This window comes from Lycium barbarum, chromosome 11 (assembly GCF_019175385.1).
Source record: "Lycium barbarum isolate Lr01 chromosome 11, ASM1917538v2, whole genome shotgun sequence".
In the NCBI taxonomy this organism is placed as follows: domain Eukaryota; kingdom Viridiplantae; phylum Streptophyta; class Magnoliopsida; order Solanales; family Solanaceae; genus Lycium; species Lycium barbarum.
The window spans coordinates 37,427,940-37,446,263 of NC_083347.1; the positions used below are offsets into that span (position 1 = coordinate 37,427,940).

Sequence of the window (18,324 nt, forward strand, 5' to 3'; positions counted from 1 at the left end):
TCGAAGCACTTCGACGGACCGTGTCGACGATCTGATGATGCTTTGATGATTTGTTACTTCGCAGGAACTTATTGACGAGGCAATTCGACGGACCGTCGAGCATGTTGACGGTCTGTCCTTATGCTTATCAGAACAGATTGCTTATTTTCCTCATTTTTTTGCTTTCCGAGCATTCTAACTTCACAATACCTGCACAACACATAAAAAACATCAAACTAACACAAATTTGCTCGAAAATAAGTAAAACTTAGAGTTAAAAAGCATTGGATGTGCCAAAATTCCTGGCACATCAGTCGGCGATCCCAATAATGTTATATGGTCCTTCCCAGTTGGAACATAATTTGTATGTGTTTATATCCTGAGTGTTGTGTACCTTCCGAAGTACCCCGTACCCGATGTTGAACTGCCAAAGATTGGTCCTTCGATTATAGTACCATTTCATCTATTGCTTTTGTGCCACCATCCAAATGTATGCAAGGTCCTGATGTTCCTTAAATAAATCCAACTGAACCAACATTGCATCCGTTTGGCCTGTTCATCTGCTCAGAGATATCATAGACTAAGAGTGTCATGATCCAAACCGATGAGTCGTGACGAGTGCCTGATCTCTAGTGACCAAACACCATTATGCTTGTATCTGAACATCACTAAATAACAAGGGCCCATAAATAACTCAATCTGAACTATACTGACTCAAGAAAGGAGGACATCATGAACCCTGTACAATCTGTATATATATAAGCTGGAAAGAACAATACAAGCCGACTAGGCCGCTAGATATGTTGTACACAAAAGAATAGGAGCTAACAAGGCAACATCACATGTCATCTACATACAACTGTCTACAGACCTCTACTGGACTACAAACTGTAGAAAGGACGGGACAGGGCCCCGTCATACCCATAAACATGCATCTCGAATATAGCATACCCAAAATGAACTGCGACTCCGGATCAAGTGGAGCGCACCAACTACAGCTGAGGGGAAATCCTACTGAGCTAGATCGCCTCTCTGCCTACCTGAACCTGCGGGCATGAACGCAACCCTCCCGAACAATATGGGAGTCAGTACGGATAATATACCGAGTATGTAAGGCATAAGAACATCAAGTACAAAGTCATAGGAACATCAAGTACATATGAATCATAAGAGACATCTGCAACATGAAGGAAAATCTCAATATTTGAATGCATCTGTGGCTGAACATCTGGGAACATCTGTATAACTCTGTATAACATGAAAATGCCTCTGAGGGCGCATGATATGCATAGGTCATAATATAACTGTTAGTGCTGTGGAACGTACAGCCCGATCCATATCCCATATGTTAGTGCCGAGGAACGTACGGCCCTATCCATATATCATATAATAGTACCGAGGAACGTACGACCCGATCCATATATCATATAATAGTGCCGAGGAACGTACGGGCCGATCCACATATCATCATCATCATCATCACTGTGCACAACTGATCAGATGGTAATGCGTATATAACGCCTATCCCTTTCCCCACACGCCATATACATATAATATACGCGTATATAACGCCTTCTAGTCATAGGTCAATGTGCATATGTATAAGTGAATGCAATGCATAAATTAAATGAATACGTATGACTCTTGGAGTGACATAAGGTCGTACTACCTCCGATGTACATCTTTGAGCTAATATCATCAATATAAGAACTTTCAAGACCCATGAATAGAAGGAACAATCATAAAAGGGGTATAGGAACATCAATGACTGAAGTACCCCTACTGCTTCTAAGAGTAGAATAATATGGAAGCTCGTTTACTCGCTTGTTGGTTCATATCATAAGATCATGCCAAAAATGAAAGAAGGGATAGCCTTAACATACCTTAACGTCTCCTTAATCACCTAACGTTCTCCTTCCAAGTTCGTAAAGTCTACATTCAAGAGAATCATACTAAGGTTAAGTCTTGAAAACACTCTTAAGTTCAAACTAGTATTAATAACGAATTGACGAAATTTGGGCAGCATTTCCCCTCTTATCGACTTCCATTATATCATAAAACAACTCCCAATCAACAATAACATTATCATCAATTCCATAATCAAGAGACATCATTTAATGCTCAAAACTACTTTTCATAATCAACACACAACAATAATTTCAACACAACCCTATATACACTCGTATACCATACTTCCACATAATCATTTCCACCATTTATAGCAAGATTATACTCAAAATACTCCAACAACTACAACTCAAGTTAATTTATTACTCAAAATTTTGAACTTCCTCTTTTACTTTCTTCCCTCATTCAAGTTGTTCAACAACCAAGCAGTCTTAATAACATAAAAATAGATGTAAAAACTTACCTTAATCACACAAGATCAAGCTTTGAATCAACTATCCCACTTGAGTGAAACCCCAACTTCAACACCAAAGAAATTCTTGGGTTCTACAAACCCTAGTGAGCCTCCCAACACTTGATTCTCTTGATTTTTGCCTCTTGATCTTTGATTTCACTTGGGTTTTGTTAAATATAAAAGGGAGAAGGTTCTAGATCTCTCAAGAAGTTGGGAAATGTTGGAAATGAATTAAAATGAGTGAGGGACGAATATATATAACTTCAACAAAATCTGGCCCGACCCAATTTTATGGTCAAATTTACGGACCGTAAAACTCATAGGGTCCGTATAACTGGACCGTAAATCCTGATCAGTGCTTCTCCCTTCTCTGAATCCATTTTACGATGGAGTCAGTCAATTATACGGTTTGTAAAACAGTGTACGGTCCATATAATTGGACCGTAAATCTTCACTAGTGGTTCACCCTTTCTGGAACCAGTTTACGGTGGAGGTTAGCCAAATATACGGTCCGTAAAACATTATACGATTGGTATATCAGGCCGTAAAACCCACTTTTCCCCTGAAACATTTTTTCGTCAATTTGTTCAACTTTTAATCCGTCCAATACCTGCTAAATATGAACTTAACCCTTTATAACTATGAGATAAACTTGTCTAATTTCATTTAACCTTGATAACCTTGTATCCAAGATTAGAACAACTAATGCATGGTGAATCTCAAAATACAAAACTGTGGGTGTAACACAGAGTCCCCATTTCGACCGGGAATAATTCCTCTACTCCATATACGAGGGAAAATAGCGTTTCCCGGTGCTTGACTTTACTGTGGTTCGGTACGCCCAAATCACCTCAGGTAATTTAGCTAGCCAAAAACCTTTGGCATCTTCTAGATTTTTCTTCAAATTTTGGATTATAGTCTTATTAATTAACTCCGCCTGTCCGTTTGCGCTGGGGTGTTAAGGAGAGGAGGTAATCCTTTTGATGTTCAAGTCCTCCAGAAATTTAGTGTCTTGGAGCCGATAAATTGAGGCCTATTGTCACAAGCTATTCTTTCGGCATCCTAAACTGGCGGATGATATGCTGTCGGATGAAATCCATCACCTCATTCTCCCATACCTTCTGGTAGGCACCTGCTTCAACCCACTTAAAACAATAATCAGTCATAACAAATACAAATTTTACTTGTCCCAGGCCAGAAGGCAAAGGCCTGACTATGTCCATTCTCCATTTCATAAATGGTCATGGAGACATAACCGGATGCAATTCTTGCCCCGGTTGATGAAACATTCAAGCATGGCATTGACACTGGTCGCACTTCTGAAAGAATGCTTTTGTATCCTCCTTAATCAGGGACCAATAGTATCCAGCTCTTATCAGCTTTCTCATTAACGAATCTGCCCCGGAATGATTACTGCAAATTGACCATCCTAACACGACCGATGAAGTATCCCATCTATGATACCATACTGTGTTGTTTTTGCCCTTAACACCCTAGACGCCATTAAGTCATCCGGTAGCTTTTCGTGTTTGAGGTAATCTGTGGATTCATTCCTCCAATCTAAACAAAGCTCGTTGAATTCACTTCATTGTAACCCGCGAGATCTAATACCTAGTAAAGAAATTGCACTACAGATCCAGTACTCGATCCTTCTGCTTCTGTGAAAGATCCCAAATTGGAAGGGCATCCGCCTCTATGTTTTCTTTCCAGGGTACGTGCACCATCATCCATTCCTAGAATCTGGAGAGCAACTTTAGAACCTTTTTGAGATACCGTAACATGCACTCCTCTTTTGCCTCAAATACTCTATGGACCTTATTTACTACCAATAGGCAGTCGCATTTTACCTTGATTTTCTAGAGCTCAGTCCGCAGGATAATTCAAGACTTGCAATTACAACCTCGTACTTAGCTTTATTGTTAGTTAAAGGTACACTATGTATTGCTTGTCTCAAAATTTCACCGGAGGGAGTATGTAAGACTATTCCTAGACATGTTCCCTTTACATTAGATGCCCTATCAGCGTAGAGCATCCAAACCCTTAGGATAGTCTCCGAGACCAGGGCGGCTTCTTTTTTCTACTTGTGGAGCTACCCTTGGATTGGAATTAGCAACGAATTCGGCTAGGACTTGTGACTTAATCGCGGTGCGGGTTTTATATTCTATATCGAATTCACTGAGTTACACTACCCATTTGGCCAGCCGTCCTGAAAGTTTGGTCTTTTGACGCACATTCAACAAAGGAAACATAGTTTCTACATCAATGAGGTGGCACCGGACGTAAGACCTAAGCTTTCGATATGCCATCACTAGAGCAATGGCTAAACTGTCCAGAAGCGGGTACCGAGTTTCAGCCCTGGAAATGATTCTACTTATATAGTAAACTAAGAATTGCATACTTTTTTCTTCATTACTAAAACCGCACTTACCGCCACCTCCGAGACGGCTAGGTACACCATAAGTTGTTCTTCGTATTTTAGTTTTGACATGAGCGGAGGACTGGATAGGTATGCTTTTAAATTGCGCAATACCTGATGACACTCTAGCATCCACTCAAAGTCATTTTTATTCTTGAGCAGCGAGAAGAACTTATGTGGCTTCTCAGACGACCGAGATATGAACCTGTTGAGAGTCGTTATATGACCGGTCAACTGCTGTACCACTTTCACATATGTCCAACTTATCAGGTATATTGTAACGACTTGCTTAGTCATTTTGATAGTTTTACTTATTTGCCCAAAATACCTTTCTCGTAGTTTCAATTTGGTATTTATGACTTGAAGGATGGGTGTTGCGGTTCTCGAGGTAATCAGGTGGGTTTTGGTTTTAGTGAAAATGGAGTTTTCTCAATTAAAGAAATATAGATCTTTGAGCAAAGTCAACATCGAGGTTAAATGCTTAATTTTGGAAGTTTCGTCGATTCCGTTTGGTCCGAAATGTGATTTTTTACTTAGTCGAGCCTTCGGTTCGAGTCTCAAGCTGTTCGGGTGTGATTTGGGTGTTTGTTGGAAAGTTAAAATATTGATGCTTTGGAGTCGACCTAGGTCAACACTAGGTCAAGGTAACCTCTTTGGGAATTTCGAGTGCACGAGCGAGTTTGTAGCGTGTTTTATGATAGAAATGAACATTTGATTTGTGTTCAGGAGGTTCTGAATGAGTTTCGAGTGTTGGATCAGAAGTTTTTGGGTTTTGGCCATTTTCTGGTTCTGGTGCACCGCACCTGCGCGTGTTGGTCTGTATGTGTGAGACTAGCGAGGTCGGCATGGGCCACTGTCAAGCCCCAAATCTGAATGGGATGAACTATACTCTTTATGCAACTACGGTAAACTTGTACTATATCGAATAATGTAACTTGAGAGACAGATGACATCTGTAAATAACTTCTAAACATAAATGTAGCCACTAGACCATGATATGCAACTGAATATAATTGACCCACATGTACTGTCTATGAAGCCTCTATGAATACTTACAAATAGACAACTGATACAAGTGTCGGGATAGGGCCCCGACCAACCAGTAATTTCTAACATTAATAAGAGTACTAGACTTGACTTTGATCTAGAGGGAAGTGGAGCTTACACCATCTCGCTGAACATCTGTATCATATAGAAAGAATGCCTGTCATCATGTAAATCTGAACCTGCAATGTGAAACATAAAAAATGCAGTGCCCAGGGCCAAAGGACGTCAGTACATAAAGATTGTACCGATTACGTAAGGAAGACATGCAACAAATACAATAAACTGAAGCTCATAGAAGAGACAACTGAAATAAGATCAACAAAATAGAACTGCAGGCTCTGAAACATCTTACAAGAACTCATGTCAAGTCTTACTGTACTTTTTTCTTCCTGAACTTTCATTGGTATCTTTGTGATGATATCTTTAGGTCGCTATGCAGAGTGACAATCTGGGATCATTCACTGTAATACTTGGGATCATTGTACATTAGATTATTTCTTTACTTTCTATAGAACATGTGTCATACGAGGCTGAATGGAATGCAACATACAATATCAATATAATGATGTGCAGATGAGGTGCTCTGAGGTGGTATCTATGCATTTCATAGACCATCCATAGGACACGCTGAATTTAAGATGGACTATGCGTTTCATCAGACAGTCCATAGTTGACGTTAACTGTGCACCTATGCGTATCATAATCCGTCCATAGGGTATATAATATCTGAAGAACTGTGCACTTATGCGTATCATAGTCCGTCCATAGGGCATATAATCTCTCTGAACATGCAATGACATGATGCAAATGCAGTGGCCATTCTCATGTATATATATATACAAGTATACAATAAATATCTGGGAATCTGTATTATTCCAGTTTTAGAGGCATAACATATAATTCTTATAAAGCAGTTTATGTGAATCTGTCTCACTGATGCATATATGACGTATAAATTACTCCTGTAGAAGGACTTGACAACTTGGTAAATGAAGAACTATAGTCAATCATATAGAGTTCAACATAACTTGGATAAGATCACGTGGTAGGAAAACTTATGGACAGCTAAGAGACTTACAATACCTGTTGTCTTTAGAACTCACGTAGAGACAGGGACGCACATTAGTACTTCTTACTGGAGGAAATGAATACGGCTTAGACATATGCTCTTGCTCTTATAATATTGTCGTTTGATACTCTTCACTTATAATCCAACTTTCTCAATTATTTCACCCTCGGGGAGTATCGTGCTCAACTATACCATCTTAGTTCATCTTTACTAACATTCTAATCCCATACTGCTAGATTCTTATGAATTCTCCTACATCTTTGTATCCTAAAGGACGCTCCATGACTCAAAGAAGGGCAGCCTCGATTCCATTAATCTGTTTCACCTTTAATTACGCTTTATATCCCCTAACAATGCCTTAGATATTGGCCACATGATATCATTCATCTTAAGTGATGCTCTGTAATCCCATACCTATAGCCTGTAACTATTAACTTACTTTCTTTCCTCTAAATGTTTGTAACTTCGCAACTATCATTTAAGAACTGTCACATAATTCATCCTAAGCATCATTCATCTTAAACAACATTCTATAGCCTCTTTTGCAACACTTTGTAGGCTATCAACATGATTCAACTTTATTAGAACTTACGACCCATCTACAATTGTCTAAAATTTATCTATACAATTTAGCTTATGTAACAATCTACACCCCGATGACGATAACTCGGAACTATCCATATGATTTAACGTACACACTCTATCATCCATTAACGGTACTTTAGAAGCCATCATGATAATTTATCTTAAATAGGCTACCAAAATCCCATCACGGTGCCATAAGCTATCGATATGATTCACCTTGACTACGGACTATAATCCATCATCGAAACAACTGAAGCTATTATACAATTCATCTTAATAACGTACTATGACGTGATTTACCTTAAGTAGAAATTATAATCCATTAATGATACTTTAGGAGCCATTCGTATAATTCATTCTCAATAGGACCTATGATCCATCGATGAACATCCGAAACTATACACCCAATTCATCTTATATAATGCTCTAAAGCCCCTCAATAACACCAAACCATCAACAACATTCATCTTAAGTACTGTCTATATCCATTTAACAATACTTAGAAATGTGTGGACTTAGTAACATTAGACGCTAGATCTCTTACAAGAACTTGGTAACTAAAGAGGTACGATAGCTCTGGAAAACTCTTCAATAATAAGAACACGAAATTTACAAAGAGAATCGGTTATCAGGAAATCAGTAGCGATAACAATAGGACCATCCTTTGTATGAATAGAAAGTCCATGATACTTAACATTTGATTGCTCTTACACTCATAAGAATCTGCGAAGAACTATGTTGATACCATTCTGCTTAGTGAAATACAATAATCCGCTAATGATGATTTTAGAAGCTTGATTTTACGAATGGAACAACTTAGTGGAACATATACTGAAACACGTGACATAACTCTCTTTCAACCTTCTAAACACAAACATAGAGTCGATACGCTTTCGTAAGTTCTAGACTTCGTCACTCATGTACAGAAATAATGAACGAACGTCGGGTCGCAGTGGCAAATAAAAGGAATAGCTTTACGTACCTCAAATCCATCTTAAATTGAATGACTATAACGAGTCAATTCTTCTGATAGACATCTAACCTTAGACGCTCATACGTGCTCGTAGAAAGGCGTAGACGACGGATAAAACTTGAGTCACCTTCTTTTGAAGATCTCGTCACTTTAGTTCACCACGAAGTAACCTTCGATCCACTTAAATATAAAATCTTGATGCTATGTTGGAAAGAAAACGCTGTTGCTAACTTGTCTTAAGAAACAAGATATTTAGCTAAAGTGGAAAAGAGTGAAATTTGCGTAGTCTTTGGTTGATATAAAAAATAGGAAAGTTTAAAAATAGAAAGAAACATTTTAGCTTCCAATTTTATGCACAAAATTTACTGAAAGTTAACCCATTAAAAGTATCCCCTCCCACTTGACACGTGTAACTACATGCATTAAACTTTCGATACGCACCTTCAAATCATGCCACAACAACCTTATCCCTTGCGTGCATGCAAAAAGATGCATTTGCTGTCATTTGTCCAAAAAGGGCGTGGATCATGTCCATATATTAATTATCTAAAAATTTTAATTAATTTCTTGATCTCAATTCACTTAAATATTGTACAAACATATTTTATCAAATTCTAATTTTCTCAATCTAATATCAAAAATACATATTTTTGTATTATAAATTCTCAAAGCGGGAAAATATAATTTTCTTACGAGAAAATCATTTCTATCTTTTAAGTAAAGAAAATTCCATTTATAAATTTACTCATATCATGTGCATAATTTAAAACATATCCAGAAGTAGTAAGAATAGTAACCATATAAAATCATATTTATCAAATTTTTACCAAAAGGTTTCACTTAAAGAAAATATATATCATATCTAAATAATATTTACCGGTATCAAGGTTGTCAAACTTAAGGGGTATTACGTATATATTGTCCGTGAAACTATTATATAGTCCGTACCTTGGACTGTATTTCCTTCCTTATGCAGAACTTTGACGAAACTTATTTTCTCTGATTCGTTTAACCTCTAATGCCCACGTAACCTCTTTAACACTATTATAAACCCTCTATAACCTCATGAATAATCTTAATCCCTTCAAACTCATATAGATTTAGTACTACGCATTCGAACGCCAATGTACGAGGTGTTATAGCCGCACCTGCGTGTTTGGGTGCGCAAGGGCGGAGTCGCACCTGCGGGTGGACTTCCGCACCTGCGGGCTTCAGGGACTTTATTGGGTTCCGTACCTGCAGAATTTTAGCTGCTGGTGCGAGGTCACGCCTGCGGCCTATGGTCCGCTTCTGTGGCCCCACTGGCAAATTATTAAGGATTTTTCCCAATTCGAACCTCATTCTTCCTAAACCCATTTTTGAAGCTAGGGAGCTCAGAATTAAGTGATATCAAGGGCTAGATTCAGGATTCTTCATTGGGGTAGGTTCCTAACCTTAATTTAAGTGATTATTAGTGATTCCTTCCATTGATTATTAATTCTTTTTCATGATTTCAAAGTAGTGAAATAAGAGTTTCCATGGAAATGGGTTTTGTTGAGGTTTGTGAAATTGAGGATTCATTTGTGGTTAGAACGTATATGAACTGACTAGACTATGGGTAAGATGAATCTAAGCTAAAATTCCAGTTTTGCCCTTGTGGGCTCGGGGTCACCTTTTCGAGTTCATTTTTGGGTTCCAGACTAAAGTATAGCAATATGGGTGTTGTTAGATTTGTTTAACCTCATAGAGTGCCGATTTGATCATTTGAACACAATTTCATAATAAAATTTTGTTTTGAGCTTCAGGATTTGGGATGGGGCTTTGGGTTGAATTTTTGCACCTGAATCCTTCATATGGTAATATTGATATCGTTAGACGTGTATTCTTATGTAGATACTGCATTTGAACATATTGGACTCGTTCAAAAGCTCAGAGGAAAGGAAAGGTCGTGGAGTGAGTCTTCGACTTCGGATCAGGCAAGTTGAGTCTTACTAGACCTTTTATGCAGTGCTATGTGTTGGTAAATGTAATTAAGGGGCATAATAAGGAATTGGGGGTCCTGTGCTCGTGAGATGACGAGCACTTGTGTGGGTACTGGTGTAACTGTATGGGTAACTAAACCTTATAAATAATTATGCGAAGTAGCGAAGATTGTGTGTTTAGCCTTCGGGCCACGAGGAATGATGGATAAATCCATTTAGGTTGGTATGATTGTTGTTTATTTGAGTTATGATGGCCACCCTACCCATTGCAGGAGCGTGTATATACCGGTGCATATGGCTATTGCATTGCATACTATTCACTTGCATTGCATGCATTCTTTACATCTTATACTACTTAGGCTCGTCTGACTTGATTTCATGCCATATGTGCGTTAAAGAATATAAAGATGAGATCTTTACGCTCATACCTGACATAATTGATATAAAGATGAGATCTTTACACTTATTCTTCACTTAAAATGATGGAAACGTTGAACCTTCATGATTATTCTAGACATAGATGGACTTTATGGTTCAGTCAACGATAATGCTGGGTACACGTGCTTCCCGTACTCACATTACACTTGATGCACCTTCTGTGTGCAGGTACGGATACGGGTACGAGTGGAGGCGTGTAGATCTTTGTAGCATTTCTTGAAGTTTCAGGGTGAGCCGATGACGGTCCTACGACGCCAGACTCCTTCTTATTTTACTTTATGTCTTTTATTACTTCAGACTATATTTATGTATTATTCAGATTTGTATTTGGATTAGTAGCTCTGTACTTGTGAATTCCAAGTTTTGGGGAGTGATTTCAGGCTTAGAGATATTTCTATCTATGTATTATTAAGACTTAAGTATCTTGGGTTGTTTTGGCATTACTTATGCATTTACTCTATGTTATCTTGAATTGCCCTTTTTAGGTACTACGATAAAAGAGACTAAGTTTTATCTGATAGATGGAGACATGTGGTATGATACAATATTTGGGAGGCTAAGGCTCCATGCGGTATGATGCAATGCGGTTTATGCCCTCTACGCACATTCTAAATTTATTTCCCTTTTTAGGTACTACGACTACGTTTGCCAGCCAATTCGAGTATTTAACTTCCCGGACGAATCTTGTTTTAAGCAACCTTGATACCTCCTTTTTGACAAACTTGTTATGAACCTCAGCTATAAGCCGCTTCTTATGTCGTATCGGAAGAAAACTAAGGTCCAGGCCCAGCTTATGGGTCACAACCTCGTGAGGCATACCTGACATATCATTATGGGACCAGACAAAACAATCATTGTTATCTTAAAGATATTGACTAATAACATTCCTAAGCTCTGGGGTCAACCCCGTCCAAGGTATACCTTTTTTCCCTAGAGCTCGGGATACAAAGTGATCTGCTCAAATTCCTCGACTGTTGATTTTGTGGCGTCTGAGTCATCGGGCACCTGAAAATACCGCAAGACCTGGTGCCTATCCCGAAGCTCCCCTTCTAGTCCCGTTTGTTCCGCCTTTTCTGGAAGAGACTGTTGAACTGTATCTGGGATGGGCTCGGGTTTCTGTGATTGCTATTTGGCCTCTAGGGCTGCTTTCTCACCCTTTTGATCTTCAATGGCAAACATATCCTTCACTGCTGGTTTCTCTCTTGATTCCTTCTAGAGTAGGAAACTTCAACAATAAGTGCAAAGTCTAGGCAACCGTCTTCATATCATGTAGCCACAGCCTCCCAAATATTACATCATACCGCATGTCTCCATCTATCAAATAAAACTTAGTATCTTTTATCACTCCCCCAACCTCTACAGGCAAATCGGTCTCACCCTTCGTAGTTACTTGCCATGTTGAATCCAACGAGCACCCTTATAGCCGGTATAATCTTTCCAGCATTTCCATTTTTTCCACCACTTTCCAATGAATGATGTTGGTCGAGCTGCTCGGATCAATCAACACACGCTTTACTTGGAAATAACCGATAAATACAGTGATTACAAGGGGGTCATTGTGTGGCAAAGTGTCGCCGATTGTATCTTCGTCGGTGAAAGTTATGATGTCTTCATCCCGGAGTTCTCAGAACCTTTTCTCTCGTGTTACCAATATCTTTGTCTTATTGGACGCCGTGAAGGATGTACCAGCAATCATTAATCCCCCAAAAATCATATTCATCACTTGTGAAGGGGCGACCGAGACGACCTACCCTTCAGCCGGCCCAAATCTTTTGTAACTATTCTTGGCCCTTTCACTCAAGAACTCCCGTATGCCACCTGCTGCCTCTTCCCGGAGATGTCTGCAATTCGTTATCTTATGTTCGTGTGTCCCATAAAAGTCCTCATAAGGTCGGATCCCTAAAATTAGGATCAGATCAAAAGGGGTTTCGGGGGACGAGCTGCTGCGTGAGTCCTTAACACAGCCACCATCTGCACCTCATCGATACTGAAGTTGTATCAGAAAGTTTTGGGTACTCTGAACTTTTTGATGAAGAGCCGAAAGAATTATCCCTATCCTAGTTCTAAAAAATTCGATTATTCCTGTCGTGATCGCTTTTCCTCTCTGAGTTTGGCATTTCCAATGAACGATAACCTTGTCTATCACTAGGTTTTTCTGGAGGAGCGTAAGGCTGGAATCGAGTTTTTAATGAATTTAGGTCTGGCCCAACACCCTTATCTGTCTTATGAGGAATATCTCTAGCTGGAGTCCCTAGCAAATCATCTTACACCCAGATCTTTGACTCGTACCTATTATGCACATCCTCCCATGTTGTGGCTTGGAATTCCAAGAGATTCTCCTTAAGTTTGCGTGAGGCATCCGAACTTAGAGGATTCAAACCCTTGTTAAAAGCTTCAGCGACCCATTCGTTTGGGACTGCCGGCAACAGTATCCGCTCCTTCTGAAACAGGGTAACGAAATCCCGAATCAATTCCGACTCTCCCTGTGAGATAGAGAGGATATCCGTCTTCCCAGTCTTCAAATTTCGGGCCCTCATATGCGCTTTGATAAAAGTATCTGCCAATATGGCATATGAGCCAATCAAATGTTCAGGAAAACGAGAATACCAGGTCAAGGCACCCTTAGTAAACGTCTCACTAAATTTCTTGATCAGGATAGATTCTATTTCTTTTTCCTTTAGATTGTTTCCTTTGACCGACATAATGTGTGCCATTATCTGCTCTTACTGGTCCGTCATCCCGTCATACTTTGGTATGTTCATCATTTTGAACCTTTTCTGAATCAGCTCCGGTGCAGCCTCGGGTTTATATGCCAATTTGTACATACTTTTTTGCATCCAGACCCTCAATGACCGGTGGAGCCCCGAGAATCTAGCTCATCCGCTGATGGAACTCCTTAGCGTTCTTCTCAGCTTCTTTAGCGGTCTTATCCATCTTGTTGGTGATGTCTGTCATGAACCGCAAGACCCGCGCCCGAAAAAGGTCTTCTAGGGCAGACTTGCTTCCTAACACGTCTCCGTTTCTTGGCTCGGTTTGGCCTCTCCCGAGAACGTTGTTGTCATTTTCTGGAGCAGAAGGTGTTTCTTCGTGAGCTCCAGTCCCTGCGCCTTGGTTGGATGAAAATGTGGTGATGATCTGCCTCACCTCTTACATCTCTTCCCTCATTGCGTGTTGTTGGGCTCCATGATCTGCATTGCTTCCTCGGGGTTTTTGTCGGTAGGAATTTGATCCCCTGTAGATTGCGCGGTCTGTGCACCCCCCGAGGCTACGCCATCCGCGTTCTGAATCAACCGATCGACTGCTGCAGGGTCACGGGGAAAGCTGTCTGGGCCGGTCCGCTCGTTGTTAGCGTTGTTTCCGATAGTTTGATCATTGCTGATTCCTGACATATATAAATCAGACGCTAAAGAAAACAGAATTCAGGAAGGTTAGTATAACAGGCAGGGTCACAATGATACCACTATTGTCCAGTCCCCACAGTGAGCACCAAATTGTTTATCCATAAAACGGTACAATTGAATTTGTGTACGTGGTTAAAGACATGTAGATCAATATGACAAAAATAATGAGATAACTACAACAACAAGCAAGATTATCAAAATATAATCAGATATTAGCCAGAGAAAATAGCTTGGGCCTTGGAAAAGCTTTGAGCTAGGGTCTCCAAGTAAGCTAGCAGGTGAAACCTTGGCAAGAAGAATTTGAACAATAAGAAACTAAGAACGATATAAGTATGAAAATGTTCCTTGTATCTATTTTCAGATGACCCTTACAACAAAATGAAAAGCCCTTATTTATACTAGACCTAGGGTTACACATTCCATGAATTGTGCCCTTATTATTACAAATGAATGTTGTGGTAATAATGCACAATAAAGGCGGTAATAATGCTCATTAGTGCTCCATGGAAGGATCAAAGCGTTTGTGTAATAGTTGATCTTTGACCTTTGAATGGAACCTCTTCAATTGTGAATCCTCCGGGATAAGGAAACTCACTGAGACTCCGGAGCAATGTGAATACCTTCGGGGACGCTGCAAGCTAACTCAGATCTGATGCATCCTTTGTGACACGTGTCACTGTAGCATTCGTCCAGTTATAACCTACGAATTTTCCCCAATACAATAGGTTTAGGAAACACTTGGAGTTTATAAAAGGATTGTAATTGGGGATCTTTGTAGTACTCAACTTTATCTGCTTCTGCATCCAAAAACGTAGGCTTGACCGAAACTTGTTAAATTTTTGTGTTATTTCCTCTTCTCTATTTGCTTTGTGTCTTATTGTGTTCTAGTTGATCTGTAATCTTGGGCAACTTTATTTGTGCTGTGTTAGCTGTGTGATTGTGACTGCAATTTGATATTTCACTGTCCATTTATAATGTACTTTGTCCTTTGGTCTATCGCCAAAAATAACACTGTGTTTCTTTAAGAGAAAATCTCAACTAGGCTTTCCCTAACTATTGCACAATGGATGCACACAATGAGAGTGCAAAATATTATAGTGAAAATAATGGAGTATACAACCAACAGTCATTCAAATTTTATCTTTGGACGAAAAAACAGCACGAGGTGAAATACCACAAGAGAAAGTTTATCCAATAAAATGAGACTTTTGTAATTGGTACCTTGTATACACAGTTTTCTATTTTCAAAAAAAAATTCTGTAAAAGAATAAAGAACATTTCTTTTCTTGTTTCCAAATCCAAATGCAATGGGGTGGGACGCATACAAATATGAATTAACAAATAAGTTGAAGATTTGAGTTAGTTTGTTCCTCCCATTAATTCCCTGTCAGTAATACTGGAACTCCTTAATTTGTTCCGAAAGTTGCTTAGTTAGTGGCAGAAATAGGTGTTCGAGGACTAGGTAGTCCCATATGTGCAATTCTAGGAGATAGCCTAATGTTTGGACTTGGCCTTGGTGAAGGGATCGGACCAGAGTAATTGAAGCCTCCATTGGCCACCCGAGGCGACAAATTAACTTGTTCAAGTGCTCGGAATTGTAATTCTGTAGGGTAATCCCTAACACAACCAATGCGAGGTCCAGTTCCAGTTGTCCATTTGCTAGACAAATGTTTAGCGAAGCTAAATGCTGGTGCTTTCTTATCGATGATGATGTCCTCCGGTCTCTTGTCTTGGTGACGACTAGTTTTGATGGATTTCTCAGTTGAATCGCCCACATTAGACGTGCTTCTTTGTTTGGATTCTTTTGCATCCACAGATGGTTGGCTGTTTGAGCCCTCGTTGCTAGCGTTAAATGAAAGATAGTCATCATCAACTGCACATCTCTGCTTAGGAAATTAAATTATAGTTAGCAATGTTGGTTGAACATAATACAATGGTATGCCTTTAAGGCCTGAACTATTGAACATTTACCTTAACATTTGTAAGGTCAACATTGCGCTCTTCAAGAAAGCTAATGAACTCGCTGAAGTGCTCTTCCGTTGGGTGATAATGACCACTGTATGGCCAAATAGCCTGCAGAAGACATACATGGACAAAATAAATATATTTGCGACAAATGTGATTCTAAGTTTGTATATATAGTGTGGTTATTGTTGGATAATTACCTCCAAAATTCCAGCATGAGCAACTAGTCTTCCAGCTGCTGTGATTGCACCACCTGATAGAAAACTTGAATGTTGAAATTTGCCCTTTTGCTTCTGTCCTACATACAATGTTCTTGTTGTGCTAAGAACAAAGATCGACTTTGAACCCTCTACTGACTGAACGAAACCACCACTTTGTTTATATACAAGCTTCCCGTTCTCAATAACTACTTCATGTGATTCGCGCTCCTTCTGAAAATTGTAATGTAGAAGCAGTTAAGTACAAAAGAACTATGGACACCTCATAGATCTGTTAACTAAAGAGTAAAGATCCATGGACGCAGCATACATTGCTTAATAAAGATTCAGAACGCGAACTTACTGGTCCGAGATATTTGATGCATTGATAGTGCAATTTTGTCCTAGGACATTTCTCAAGATTTATTTCTTTCCCATCTCCAACGTCCAACCTTCATAGTAGAAAAATTAATGACATGATTAGATGTCAGATCAGAGAAACTTTCTCTTGGAACACAGATGTAACTTTCTTAAACATTTGGTAAATATATAAACACATTCATCAAGTACTATGTGACCATGTGACCTAGGCGTAACTGGTAAAGTTGTTGCCATGTGACCAGGAGGTCACAGGTTCGAGCCGTGAAAACAGCCTCTTGCAGAAATGCAAGGTAAGACGGTGTACAATAGACCCTTGTGATCCGGCCCTTCCCCGGACCCCGCGCATAGCGGGAGCTTAGTGCCCCGGGCTGCCCTTTTTTTTTTTTTTTTAATTCATCAAGTACTATACTCACCAGTAGAAGAAAGGTTGAGAGCTTTCACTCTCAAACCACAAATCATAGTAGAAGTGCAAGTTGTGTCCATACCGATGTCGTGGATCAATCTACACAGAAAATAAGAAGTAAACAAGTAAATTGCCAGATCATACAAAAAACGTCTATGAAAGAATTAGCATAATTATTTCCACAACTTACAGCTTCTAGCCAATGTTGCAGAGCCAATTTTTGAGCTTTCTCATCTTTAGACAATCCTTTTCCAACTTTGGCAGCTCTTGTACGTGCTCGGGCCCATCGAGAAACAGCAGTTTCCGGCTTTTCAACATTGAAAAATGAAACAGAACTTCTCTTCAGAGCTGCAAAATCTAATGCCTTCCACCTACATACATCACACAAATGCTTCAATAAAACATAGATTAAAAGAGAAAACATATATTGATTGGAATCGAAGATGTTGTAACACGAACCATAATTCTTCGACCACAACAGCACAATCAGCCAGATTTCTTCTAGTCCTATAACTCTTGTATACTTTTTGAAGCTTGACAGCTGCACCATCGAGCTCGCAAACAGGTCGTGGTGAAAACATAATTGCAGGATCAGGAAAGGGTGATTTTGCCTTCCCTGAATCTTGAACTAGATTTTTGAATGATAGTGTGGTCTCTAGCGTAAGTTTCAGGGGCTCACAATTTCTTCCAATTATCGAATTCTTCTTATCAACCCCATTTGATTGGATTATGGTTTCTGACTCTGTTCCTCTGAAACTGTTTTGTCTCATCACTGTCATCATTCAGTTTTCACCAAATAAGACAAACAGAAGAACAAAGGAAAATACTAGCTAGCAGTCTTGAAATCACAAACCTGAAAGTATATTAGAAGAACCGGAACTTTCAAAGTTCTTTTCTTTTCTTTTGAAGTTTTTCACGAGGATGCCTCTTGATTATTACAATCTTGGTAGTTATATATAGAGAAGCTTCAAGCGTGGATTTGTGGAAAAACAAATTAAAATTGTGGAGACTTAAAAGATTAGCAAGTGGACGAGGGAACTGCACGTACTGTAACTGGTCTCCTTTGTTTTTGGGTCCAAAGTAACATAACCGTACAGCTTAATGTGAACAAGAAACTAGAAAAGAAATAAGAACATATTGTTTTTGT

At 39.3% G+C, this 18,324-nt stretch overlaps 2 protein-coding genes and 1 long non-coding RNA gene across 5 annotated transcripts; all 3 read right to left on the reverse strand.

The window, feature by feature from the left end:
• Nucleotides 1-709: 709 nt before the first annotated feature.
• Nucleotides 710-8,778, reverse strand: LOC132617644 (uncharacterized). 3 transcript variants are annotated; one of them, XR_009573806.1, is made up of 3 exons: nucleotides 8,441-8,778; nucleotides 1,863-5,983; nucleotides 710-1,025 (listed from the first exon to the last, which is right to left on the reverse strand). It is a non-coding gene; the product is annotated as an uncharacterized LOC132617644 (long non-coding RNA). The 3 variants fall into 3 exon arrangements; XR_009573805.1 differs by having other exon boundaries at nucleotides 710-1,045; XR_009573804.1 differs by having other exon boundaries at nucleotides 710-5,983.
• Nucleotides 8,779-13,094: 4,316 nt separating this feature from the next.
• On the reverse strand, nucleotides 13,095-13,544 carry LOC132619743 (uncharacterized). Its single transcript, XM_060334556.1, has one exon. It carries the CDS (start codon nucleotides 13,542-13,544, stop codon nucleotides 13,095-13,097), a length of 450 nt encoding a protein of 149 aa, XP_060190539.1.
• A 1,853-nt stretch (nucleotides 13,545-15,397) lies between these two features.
• LOC132618890 (IQ domain-containing protein IQM4-like) lies at nucleotides 15,398-18,115 on the reverse strand. Its single transcript, XM_060333887.1, has 7 exons — nucleotides 17,637-18,115; nucleotides 17,368-17,548; nucleotides 17,188-17,276; nucleotides 16,758-16,845; nucleotides 16,397-16,627; nucleotides 16,203-16,304; nucleotides 15,398-16,114 (listed from the first exon to the last, which is right to left on the reverse strand). Exons 1-7 carry the CDS (start codon nucleotides 17,957-17,959, stop codon nucleotides 15,659-15,661), a joined length of 1,470 nt encoding a protein of 489 aa, XP_060189870.1. The 5' UTR covers nucleotides 17,960-18,115; the 3' UTR covers nucleotides 15,398-15,658.
• Between the last annotated feature and the right edge of the window lie 209 nt (nucleotides 18,116-18,324).